This window comes from Phascolarctos cinereus, unplaced genomic scaffold, assembly GCF_003287225.1.
Source record: "Phascolarctos cinereus isolate Bilbo 61053 unplaced genomic scaffold, phaCin_HiC Scaffold_4;HRSCAF=312, whole genome shotgun sequence".
Classification (NCBI taxonomy): domain Eukaryota; kingdom Metazoa; phylum Chordata; class Mammalia; order Diprotodontia; family Phascolarctidae; genus Phascolarctos; species Phascolarctos cinereus.
The window spans coordinates 727,438,678-727,451,653 of record NW_027555847.1 but is presented as its reverse complement, the minus strand read 5'-3'; the positions used below and the strand labels follow the sequence as shown (position 1 = coordinate 727,451,653).

General features: G+C 44.8%; 1 protein-coding gene across 1 annotated transcript; it reads left to right on the top strand.

Moving 5' to 3' along the window:
• Positions 1-273: 273 nt before the first annotated feature.
• Positions 274-12,579, top strand: LOC110202544 (uncharacterized). Its single transcript, XM_020978758.2, has 4 exons — positions 274-1,482; positions 5,733-5,859; positions 6,407-6,502; positions 10,683-12,579. Exons 1-4 carry the CDS (start codon positions 1,447-1,449, stop codon positions 12,236-12,238), a joined length of 1,815 nt encoding a protein of 604 aa, XP_020834417.1. The 5' UTR covers positions 274-1,446; the 3' UTR covers positions 12,239-12,579.
• The last annotated feature ends 397 nt before the right edge of the window (positions 12,580-12,976 follow it).

The window sequence follows — 12,976 nt, the reverse complement described above, 5'->3', positions numbered from 1 at the left end:
GGCAGAGGCGGGGCGCCTTCTCGGTGGGCGTGGTGGGAGGGGGAGGGGTTCCGCTGGGGGCAGGCTGGGCTTGCGAGAACCGAAGGAGCGGAAGACGGGCTGCCCATCCTCCTCCCCGCCTCGCTTCCCTCCACGCACGTGCGCTCTTCAGAAGTCTGCGCTCCCAGGCCTCCCCAGGTGCTTCCGGTGCGCGTCAATCCCCCCTACCGCGGTTGCCTTGGAAAGGAGACACAGGGGCGGGGGAGGAAACAGAAGCTTCCTTTTCGTCATTTCCGTTCCCCGCCATTTTTCCGGCGCTGCCGCCAATTTAGGCCGGCCTCTGCCGCCCTGGGCACGCTCGCGGTCGCCCCGGCTCCACCGTCCTCAGCCTCCACCGCCGCTGGGCCGAGCCCGGCCCTAGGGGGGAGCCCCGGGCGGGCGGACGAAGGGGGAGGATCACCCCGCTCCGCGTCTTGGAGGCTGCCCACGTTCTCGGGCTGGCCTTTGAGGATTGCGCGTGCGCAGTTCTCTCGCGCGGAGGCCCTTGAGCACGCCCATTGGCTGACGTTGGAGGCGCGGCTAGAAGACCGAGCAATCGAGAGGTCAGGATGTTATGCTCCCGCCTCCCCGGCTTCTCCAGCCTCTTCTAGGCTCCTCTCTTCCCATCTCCTCTTCTCCTGCGCCCCGCCCCCCCACCACGCTTCAGCTTTGCTGGGGTTTGAATCCAGCTTCTTGCTGGGTGACCCCTGTGCCTCAGTTAACTCATCTGTAAAATGAAAATAATGCCAGCAAATGAGACAACGTGTGTAAAGGTCATTTACTGTCGTCACTACCATCGCCACTATTCTCTCCCTGCGGGAATCTTGCTCCCAGTATTTCCCCTCTACTCTCCAGAAGGACCTATGGAGTTGCCAGGAGGCAAACTTAGAGCATTTATTAAGCTCTTACTGTATGCCAGACACTGTGCTAAGTGCTGAGGCTACAAGAAGAAACAAGAAACTGCCTGTGCCCTCAAGGATCTTACATTCTGATTGAAGAAGATAAACCATTTAAGGGGAGATTTGGGGAGGAAGGTTAGTAGGGGCCGGCATTGGGGGAGGAGTGGGAAGTCCCAAGGATCCAGAACGCAGACAAGTCTGGAGAGTGAGTTGGGCTGGAAGTGAAGTGAACATGGACAGGGGCTCCTCATGACCTCCTCCTGAGCGAGGGATCAGTTATTCAGCCAGTCACTCAGCTGGCATCTGTGAACACCTACTGTGTGCCAGGCCCAGTGCTGCGTGCTGGTGATCCACAGAAGGCAAAAACCAGTCCCTGCCCTTGAGGAGCTCTCAGTCTGTCCGAGGAGAGAGGTCACCTGCAAACAACTGCGGACAAACAAGGCTGCAACACTGAGAGCTGGAAGGCAGGCCATCTCATCAGCCCTTTTTCCTTCCTACTATATATAAGACTCTGCCCTTAGAAGAGAGGATGGCCCCTGTGCTCCTGACAGCCAGGACCCGCCAGGTAAGTGGCAAGACTTCTTTCTTTGGGTGACATTTCTGTCCTTAGAACGAGCACCAAGAAATTGGTACCATCTTTGATTAGAGGCGGCCAAAGGGCCCGGCAGCGCCCAGGGTGCCGTGCCTGGAGTAGGAAGGGCCAATTCCTTGTGAAGCCCCTTGGGGGCGCAGCAGTGCCCAGGGTGCTGGGCCTGGAGTAGGAAGGGCCAATTCGTAGTGAGGCCTCTAGGGGGTGCAGCAAGTGCCCAGGGTGTTGGTCCTGGAGTAGGAAGGGCCAATTCCTTGTGACGCCCCTAGGGGGCGCAGCGGTGCCCAGAGTGCTGGTCCTGGGATCAGAAAGACCTGAGGTGGTTGAAATCCATCTTGGGATGCTTACTAGCTGTGTGACCTTGGGCAAGTCACTTCACCTCCGTCTGCCTCAGTTTCCTCATCTGTGAAATGTGAATAACCTGCCAGTCTGTCAATAAACATTTATTATTTGGGTATCCTAAGCAGCAGAAGAGTACAGCTGGGTGGGCCTGTGAACCCTCCATAAGTGGAGTTTCTGGGAGGTCTCCACCCTCCAGGCAGGGGGAGCAGCCCCAGCAGCAGAGGATATTACCAAGGCCTGAGTTCCTGGAGGACCATGGAGAAGATCAGGCAGTGCAGCAATCCAGAATGGAAATAAGAAAGTCCCCCGCTCCGGGGTTGTTGGGAGGATCACACATGCTTTGTAAATGTCAGTTAGGGCTCATCTAGTCAGGAGTCTGCTAGGGATTGGGGCTGGGTCCAGCCAGTAGAATGGAAGTTGGAAGCTCCCCCTTTATTTTACACAGGAAGAAGCTGAGGCCGTTGGTGGGCATCAGTGGAGCACACAGGCTTTCCACCTGTCCGTGACCACCATTACCAGGCCACTTCCTTTCCCTAATCTTGCATCTTTTTAGTGATTTTTGTACCACTTTTAGATTGCAGTCAGTTCTTTGTTGGTAATATACTGTGGCAGGGTCTCTTAACTTTTCTGGTGTCGTGGACCTCACTGGCAGTCAGTCTGGTGAAGCCTATGGACCCCTTCTCAGAATCCTGTTTTTAAATGGATAAATGCAATGGATTGGATTACAAAGGAAACCAGTTATGCTGAAATACACGATGCCACCTTAAGAGCCCCTGTGCTGTTGTCTGTTTACTCCCATCATGCATTGTGACTCTAATTCTTTAGACACAGTGGTATTCCATGCCCTGTTGCCAGAAGGATCATGAACTTTGAGGCAGAAGCATGGAGTCATGAGAACCATGGCCCAGTTTCCCATATGCACTCCAGCCAGCCCCCACTGTGCTGATGCAAATGCTGGGGCCACTCTGTGGGCTGTCCCTCTCGCAGGCCTTCAGCCATGTGCTTCTCACGTGAGGATAGGCCAAACTCTTGAATTATTGTCTCGTTTAGGATGGCCTGCAACATGTTGGCAAGCTTCATGTGGTTAAGAAATTGTCATTCCCAAGCAGGAGCCTTTGGAGGACTTCCTCATCTTTAAGCAGTCAGTCTCTCTTCCATTTAGACTCTCCTCTGGACAGCTTCTGTGACTGTGTACATGCCTCTGTCCAGCATCATCTGTCTCCTTGCGGAATGCCTCCCTTACCATTAATAACTAGAGGATATCAGACAAGGTTATCTCTGTTGCCTCTTTCCAAAAATCTTCTAGTCCTGGCATTGGCCAACAGAAAAACGGAAATAATATCTGATTTTTAATGGCATGCAGCAACTATGTTATCTGTAATTGGAAATTAATGTTCCAAGGAGGATGGTTGCACTTAGGGCTGGATATCTAAACAATTGGGGGAGGGGTGTTAAGAGTTAGGTGCTCTTAGCCCTTGAACTGGGCCTCTGCCATTCTCCACATATGGTTGGGATTCAGAGTAATACAAAGGCAAAAGGCCATGATTGAGGATCTTACTAATCATCATGGGCTGCAGTGGGGTCTCCATACCTCTTCTGAACACTGTTTTGACACAAGGTTTTATAATCCCATGATCCTTCCCCCCATGACCAAGTCCTTCCAAATCCCCCACTCCAAATCAGCCTGCAATGATTGCTTTTAATTTTTGTCTCTTTTCCTGTGGAGGAGGGCCATCCCAGCATTTCTCGAGTGAGTGTGAGGGAGGGGCAAGGAGAGAGTTGGAGTGCATGTACTTTGTGAGGCCACCAAGACCCTTACACTTGATTCTAGGATTGGAGGAAATCTGCATCCCTGTTGTCTTGGTTGATGTTAGACTTTTAAAGAACAGATATATTGTATCGTCCTAAGCATTCCCTCATTTTTTGGGGGGGCCCTCTAAGCATAAATATTAGCTGTTAAGATGATCTCTCATAAACTTTGACAGTACAGTGCACCATAAACAAGTTATAGGATAGTCCAACATTACTTGACCCTGAACATCTCATAGGTGAAGCAGTAGCCCATATACTTGCCCATTTCTGTCAAAGGCCCCAGTGTCCTTCTAGATTGAAGGTCAACCGTTTCTCAGCCTTAGAGGCCTTCCTGACTCTTACTCCCCCTCCCAACCCGGAAGTTCTTATCTCCACTCATTTGTTTAGTCTCAGCAGTATTGTTTCACTGCATTTCTCACATCTGTCCCCTCTGTCCTTATGTGCAGTTACATAGCCCAGACCATCCTCATATATTTTCCATAGATTTCAAAAGCATCTCCCCACCTGAAGTCTTTCCCCTCCCCAACACATCTTCCAGGGAGATGGAGCTTCCTGGGGCATAGCTCTGACCACGTCACTCCCCTGCTCAGGAAGTTTCAGGAGCCTCCTTTTGTCCCTCAGTCAGAATACAAACTTCTCTGTTTAGTATTTAAAACCCTGCAGGATCTGGCTCTAGCCTGTCTTTATAGATTGGCGGATTTCACATGTTCCCACGTGCTTACTCTCATGTTCCAGCAAAGCCAGACTCTGCCATTTGTTGTATATAACATTCAATCTCCTGTCTTTGTGACTTTCAACAGGCCGTTCTCCAAGCCTGGAATCTCTGGAAGTGCACAGGCAGCTGGGTGTTGCAGTGAGTAGAGTGGCCAATTCTGAAGTCAGGCCTTCGGCACGTAGAGCTGTGTGATCCTAAAGAAGTCACGTAGCCTCTGTCTGCCTCAGTTTCCTCATCAATAAAACAGAGATGATAATAGTACTTGCCTCCAAGGTTCTTGTGAGGATAAGATGAGTTAGTATTTGTAAAAAAGCCCTTACCACGTGCCTGGCACATAGCATGTGCTTAATAAATATGTGTCCCAAGGGCAGTTAGGTGGTGCAGTGGAGAGAGCACCAGCCCTGAAATCAGGAGGACTTGAATTCAAATCCAGCCTCAGACACATAACACTAGCTGTGTGACCCTGGGCAAGTCACTTAACCCCAGTTGCCTCACCAAGAAAAAAAAATGTGTGTCCCCTTCCTCCTTTCCCTGCAGGGTTCAGAGCTCAGGTACCATTTCCCTGAGCCCTGACTTGCTTGCCTGTCACACCTGTTTTATATTTACCTAATGTTGTATATTTTGTGACCCCCAGTAGGATCTAAGCTCTTCATGAACAAGCAGCATTTCATTTTTGTCTTGGTATCCCTAGCACCCAGCAAAGAGCCTTGAATCACACTAGTTTGTCTCCTAATGAAAGCTCTCCACACAGGTGCCCCCAGCCCCATGCCAGCAGCAGTAGCCAGCAGGCTCATCTCCTAACCTTTTCTCTCCAAGCACAAATGTTAGCTACATGCCCTGAACGAGCTCCCTTCAATTTCACAGCAAGGCCCACCGAAGGAAGTGCTTGTTGCCCCATGGTAGGTGCACCACACAGTTGAGGAGATGATGTGATATAACGACCCACAGAGCAGGAGGCAGCACAGTATTGTGGAAGGCACCCAAGCTTGTGAATCAGAAGTCCTGAATTTGAAGGCTAGCTCTGATCATTTCTAGCCATATGACCCTGGCCATTTCCCTTAAAGTTCATTATTTTCAGTTTTCTCATCTGTGAAATGGGGATAATGAATACTTTTGTGAGATAAGAACTTTGTACATACACCAAGAAAAAAAGTCATTATATGTATGAACTGTTTTCTTGTTGTATTACATGGTTTGAAATCCAGTATGAATGATGGGGCATAAGGAGTGCTCAGGAAATACTTGACCTAACTGGAAAACTGAGAAGCGCTCCCTTCGGTTCCTGGCAGCCTCCCGTTACCTGCTTGGTCTATGAAGGGTGCTTCCTGGGTCAGCACAAATGTATTTGGTATTTCAGGAGTTGGTGACATTCAAGGATGTGGCCGTGGACTTCTCCTGGGAGGAATGGGGGCACCTGGAACGTTCTCAGAAGGAGCTGTATCGGGAGGTGATGCTGGAGAACTACAGGAACCTGGTCTGCCTGGGTAAGGATGGCTCCCTTCAGTGTCTCAAGACCTGCCCATTGGAGGATCTTTGCATCCAGTCTTAATAAACCCCGTGGGATGTCTTGAGGGTTAATCAGTTATTGTCAGGTATGCAGGACCTGAGAATCCCATTTCTTTTGTGGCCATGAAAAAAGGTATCTCTGCTAATTATTACCTGGTGAATGGTCTCTGATCGATGTAACTAGAAACTGGAAGCTCAGTTGTGTTGTCCTGGGGTTATCAGATACACGATTCTCCCCTGAGGTCAAGTGCACCCTCATGGAGATTCATTGGATTGGACTGGATTCCCTCCTCTTGCCAGAAAGTGAGTCAAATGTATTTATTTACCATCTGAGCCCAAATCCACTTTGGAGCCTCATTTGTCCAGTAATCCAGAGTATGCCTGATGCCTATTTTTGTATCTTAGCACTGTACTTAGCTTAGTACCTGGCACATAGCAGGCACTTAATAAATGCTAGTTAGCTGGCTAGGCTTGCATTCTGCAGGGGCTCTTTGTGCCCGGCATTTTCCTATTTTCATTGGACAGGACTTGAGGAGTCAAAACCAGATGTGATTGAGCAGCTGGAGCAGCAGGGAGCACCTGGGATACAAGGAGGATCTGCCCTAGCAAGTGCCTGTCCAGGTGAGTGTGTGGGAAGCAGGCAGGTAAGGCGCCTGAGTGGTAGCAGCGGAGCCGGCTGCACAGGAGAAGCCCTTTAAACACCGTCCAGGGAGCTGTCTTCAAAGTGCCCCTGAGGCCTTGGAGGAGGGCTGAGGCAGTGGCATGGTGTTCCTTCCTTCCCGAAGCCTCCTCACCTCAGTTCTCCTGACGTCTGCCCTCGGAGCAAGGGGACCATACTATCCACAGAAGCTGCATCTTTGGCTATTAATAGCCAATCATTGGCAACTATTATCTCCCTTCTCCTGGCCCACTCATTAATTTCCTTTTAAAGTGTGTATTTATTAATAACAAAATATGAACGCAAGTGCCCTGTTTCTGCATACCACTCTAGTCACTTCTTATTTTAAATTGTTTTTAGGATTATGTCACTGTTAATTTTGTAGCGGTGTGGTTGGTGTGTGTATTCTGGCCTTGTTTTCTTATGTTCCTTTTTTAGAGAAAGTCCTATATATCTCTACATTCTTAAAATATAACTATTATAAAGGTACCTTGATATGTATAGATGCCAGAATGTAGCTATAACAGAATGCAGTTAGACACAAGTTTCATTTTTGGCCTTTTACTATTATCATTAATAATAGCATCATTATGATCATCACCCTTGTTGTTATTACCAGCATCATTATTTATTATGGTATTGTTATTGTTTTGAGATTGAGCAGCCAGTGAGGGAATGCCATCAGAGCAGTATCATCTGTGTATCTGAGATTGTTGATATTTCTCCTGGAAACCTGAATTCCAGCTTTCAGTTCATCCTACCTCTCCACAATCCATCTGCTCCTCTTCTTTCTTTCCATCATACCCTCTGTCATTTTTTTTTTCCCACAAACTCCTTTTTATCTTGGTTCCACATTCTTTCCATCTCCTTCACTATCAGAAACCTGGCTCTGCACGGAAGACATTGCATCCTTGACTGCCCTCTCCATTGTGGGGGCTCCTTCTCTCGTGCCCTCTAGCCCGAGGCTCTGGCCAGGAGCAGCAGGCTTGCTTCTTGTTCCTCATTTCTCCTTTTTCGCTGTCACGCAGTAGCCCCTCTTCCTTTGAGGTTCATTACATCCATCCTTCACATCCAGTCTGACTCCTTGTTGCAGTCAATTACTAATGTCCAAGTCACTCTTCCTTTCTTCTATTCCGCTGAACAGGTATCTGCTGAAAGCCTAATCTGTATCAAGCACTGCTGAACTCTAGGAGTGCAAAGACATGCCGCTCTAATGTGACCTCTGCCCTCATACTTGGGGGCTTTGACACACATCTTTGTTCCCTCAAACATTCTGGCTTCTTAATTCATCAGCCTTCTCGGCTTTCACAACCTCCATCTTCACCCACCTCAGCCACACAGAAGTAGGATCATACTCTTAATCTGACCATTATTCATAATTATTCCATCTCTGTTATCCAAATCTCTTGTATTCCCCTTTCAGAACATACTCCTTTGCTCTCTGAAAAACCTATTCTTCATCCCGTGATGATCTACATTTGTATTCTTGATCCCCTTCCTGCCCATCTCTGTCTCAACTTTAGTCTCCTATTCCCTGGCTCCTTCCCCAATGCCTGAAAACATATTCAGACCTCCCACATTCTTTTTTTTTGGGGGGGGAGGACTAGGCAGTAGGGTTAAGTGACTTGCCTGGGTCACACAGCTAGTCAAGTGTTTGAAACCGGATTTGAACTCAGGTCCTCCTGACTCCAGGGCTGGTGCTCTATCCACTGCACCACCTAGCTGCCCCTAGACCTCCCACATTCTTAAAGAACTCTTACTTAACCCTTTCGTTCCTTCAAGCTAGTGTCGAATGCTTCTCCTCCCTTTCGTAGACAAACTCCTAGGAAAAACAGTGTATACACATTGCTTCCACTTCCTTACCTACTGAACTGGAATGGCTTTCTTCAAGGTGAAGTTTTAACTAATCAGTACAATACCCTTTTCTCAGTTCTTATCCTTCTTGACCTTTTTGTATTTTTTGACACTGTCAACCACCCTTGGATTCTGAAATACTGTTTTCTCTTAGTTCTTTTTCCATTCTGACTGCCATTTCTCAGTTTCCTTTACTGGATCATCTTCTTCAGTGTGGGCTTGCCAAGATTGGGATCTCTTCTTTCCTCTCTTTGCATTCTCCCTTGGTATCTCCTCAGGTTCCATAAGTCCAATTATCATTTATGACAGACATTCTTAATCTGGAGTTTAAAAAATATTTAAATAACTAAATTTTAATAAAATTGATTTTCCTTGTAATTTTATGTATTTCATTTTATGTATTTAGAGACATTGTTCTAAGGAGTCCATAAACTTCACCAGATGGACAGAGGAATCCCTGACAAAAAAAAGGGGGGGGGGGAAGTACCTAAGAACTTTTGATCTATGCAGATAACTATCAAATAAAGATATCTCTTTTGTAGATTTGTAGATTTCTCAAACCTAATATGCTTGAAATGAAGCTTATGATATTTCTTCTTTAGACTTCCCCATTTCTATGAAGGATACCACCACCCTTCTAGTCACTCAGGCTCAAAATCTTGGAGTCATTATTGACTGTGCCCCTCCCTCAACTTCCGTATCAATCAGTTGCCAAATCTCTCAGATCTGTCCCCTTCTCTCTACTTGCACAACCACTATGCTAGTTCAGGCCCCTGTCTTATTTCCTGGACTATTACAGTAGGCTTCTGCTTCGATCTCTGTCCCTCCAGTCTTCCTGTCCAGTACAACCTTCACGTAGTTGCTAAATTGATAGTTTGGGTCTAAGATAACTGACCCTGTCATCCTCCAACGTTTTCAAAAATATTCAAGATCTTCCTATTTTCTTTAGTACAAAATACAGACTCCTTAGCCTGGCGCTTAATCTTAACTCCCACCTCCCTTTACAATCTTATTTCATGTTAATACCTTTTACACATTCTTTTCTCAGGAAGGCTGGCCTGCTACAAGATCCCTATGACCGTCTAGCTTCTTTTTGTTTGTTTTACAAGTTGTCCTCCAGTGTGGAATGTGCTTTCTCATTTCTGCCTCTTAGAATCTTTAGCTTCCTTTGGTTGTGTAAAGCACACTTTACCTATCACCTGCACATGAGGCCTTGCCTGATTCTCTCTATTTATTAGCTCTCCATCTTGAAATGACTTGGCATAACTTGATATTTACTTGTGGACATGATGTAAATAAAATACAAGCTCTTTGAAGGCTTAAGCTTGTCTTCTTGTCTTTACATCCGTTGCTTCTAGCACGATGCCTCATGTAGCAGGTGCTTAATAAATGTTTGTGGAATCATCTTGATTTGAAGTGAATCAAGATGGTTCACCCTGTATTAATGCCACAGGAAGATCATTTGAAGGAGGATAATTTGATAGATGTTGTTGTCGGTGTTGTTTGTCCTTTGTGCTCAAAGAAGATCAAAATGACATCATGACCAATGTACGGTGTGTCTGCCTGTGGCTGGTCAGACCAGTACAAGCTTGGAAGGCTCTACCTGTTGGGCACAAATAGTCTGTGTAACCATTTTTGCGAGAGAGATGACCCTAAAGTTGTGCATCCCTCTATAGATGTGTAGCCTGAACAAGACAAGACTCAATAGGTGGGGATTGCTGGCATCATGTAATTAAGAGGCTGTCAAGTGGAAGAGGAATTGAATTTGTTCTGCGTGGCCCCACGAGGCAGAATTAAGTGTAGTGGAGAGAAGCTGCAGAGGCCAATGTAAGCTCGCTCCAAGGAAAACCTTCCTAACACTTGGAGCTATCCAGAAGTGGAATGTGTTGCCTTGAATTAACTAGACATCTTCAAGCAAAGACTAGAGGACCATTTGTTGGTGGCATTAAAATAGGAAGTCCTTTGGGATATAGGTTGCACTGAGGTCCTTTCCAGCTCTGAAATTCTGTGATTCTTTGATTATGACTTTTCACCTAGGTTAAATCAGGAAATCAATCTAGGTCAATTTCCTTATTTGGAAAATGTGTTTACTAACCTACCTTCTTCACAAAGTTGTTGTTGTGAAGATCAATGTAAATGCTTTTTGTAAACTAAATGGATAAATAGCTATACAATGGTGGTATTATTTCTTTTAGACTTTAAAGTTCAACAATCATTTTTCTTAATGGAGGAAATGGAAAATAGAATCAAATGTACAAAAAAAAAGTATTTACTTTTTCTTTCTTTCAGATTGGGAGAACAGACTCAAAACCAAGGAGTCAATTCCAAGGCTAGGAATGTCTATGGAAGAGTCATTCCAAGAAAGTTTCAAAAGGGATGGTGCCTGTGTCTCCAAGTTGATAGAATGTGAGGCTAGGTTAGAAAGATGGCAGAGCTATGAGAAAAAACATTCTAAGCAAGTAAAACCTTTCCAAAGGAAAACTTCCAATAAATTGAAGCACCACAAATGTAAGAAATATGACAGAATCTTTGGTCTAGAGCCAACCTTTGTTTCACAACCAAAATTATATGTTGGAAAGAGTTTCCACCAATATGATAAACATAGAAAGAGTTTCAGATTGTATTCTGACTCAGGCAAGTGTAATAAAATATCTTTGAAGAAGACATTTTCCAAATTTGATGAATGTGAGAAATCCTTCAGTTATAATTATGACTTTTTAAAATGTCATAGAATAAATACTCAAAAGAAACCTCATGAATGTAGTGAAGGTAGAAAAACTTACCAGAGCTCATCCATTATTTCTCTCTCAACAATCGATACTGGAGAGAAACCCCATAAATGTTATGAATGTGGAATGTCTTTCCTCGGTACCCTACAACTAATTGAACATTGGAGCATTCATGTGGGAGAGAAACCTTATCAATGTAATGAATGTGCAAAGGTGTTTCGCTGGAGTTCAGGACTTACTGAACATCAGAGAATTCATACTGGAGAAAAACCTTATGAATGTAATGAATGTGGGAAGACTTTCAGTCATAGATCATCCCTTACTTCCCATTACAGGATTCATAGTGGGCAAAAAACTTATGAATGTAATGAATGTGGCAAGGCCTTCTACTGGACCTCAGAACTTACTAAACATCAGAGAATTCACACTGGAGAGAAACCTTATGAATGCAGTGAATGTGGTAAAGCTTTCCATCAGAGTATACATCTTACTCAACATCAAAGAACTCATACTGGAGAGAAACCTTATGAATGTAATGAATGTGGGAAGGCCTTTGGCCGAATTGCACTCCTTACTGAACATAAGAGAATTCACACTGGAGAGAAACCCTATGAATGTAATGAGTGTGGGATGGCCTTCCGGTGGAATTCAGGACTAACTGAACATCAGAGAATTCATAGTGGAGAGAAACCTTATGAATGTACTCAATGTGGAAAGACTTTCAGTCGTAGATCATCCCTTACTTCCCATCATAGGATTCATAGTGGGAAGAAACCTTATGAATGTAATAAATGTGGCAAGGCCTTCTATTGGATATCAAAACTTACTAAGCATCAGAGAATTCATACAGGAGAAAAGCCTTATGTGTGCAGTGAATGTGGAAAGACCTTTAATCGAAGCACACATCTTACTCAACATCTGGGAATTCATACTGGTGAAAAACCTTTTGAATGCAGTGAATGTGGGAAGGCTTTCAGCCGCAGCATACATTTTACTCAACATCAGAGAATTCACACTGGAGAAAAACCTTACGAATGCAATGAGTGTGGAAAGGCCTTCTGCCAGAGATCAGGACTTACTAGACATCAGAAAATTCATACTAGAGAGAAACATTAAGTTATAATGACTGCAGGAAGGCTTTCTGCCAGAATAAAAAAAAAACTTCCTGAACATCAGAGAATTAATTAACTATTAATTGGAGAAGACTTACAAATGTGATAGATGTGGACAGCTTCTCCATAAGCTATCCCTTACTTCCAGCACAGGATTATATGAGAACTTATAAGTGTACTGAAAGTGGGAAGGCCTTCCATATGAGCTTAGAATTCAGTATACATTGCAGAATTAATAGTGGAGAGAATTAATGAATGTGAGAAGCCTTTCATACATTTTATTGTTCATCAGAAACTTCATACTGGAGAGAAATTTTATATAATAAATGTGGGAAAATCTCCTGAATCAAATGTCTTACAAATGTCTTAATATCAGAATTCATACTGAGCAATATTTTATGAAAATCAAGCCTTAAGAATATAAAAGTTTTGACAAAATTAGCCAGAATACATATTTTACTGAGAATTGTAGAAGTAATATTAAACACAAACTCTTTAAATGAAGCAAAGTTTCATCTGAGCTTCTAATAGCTCTTCCAAACATTTTCCTCTAAAGTCTCCAACCCCAAAGCCTCCCTTTTCCAAAGCCACAGCTAACAATAGGTAACGATTCTTTTGATAAGCAAGAATTGTCATCTGCCAGATATCTTATCCTTTAGTTAGTCAGCATTTATTAAGTGCCTACTATATGCCAGGCACTATACAAAGTGCTATGGATGCAAAGAAAGTCAAAAGATTGTTC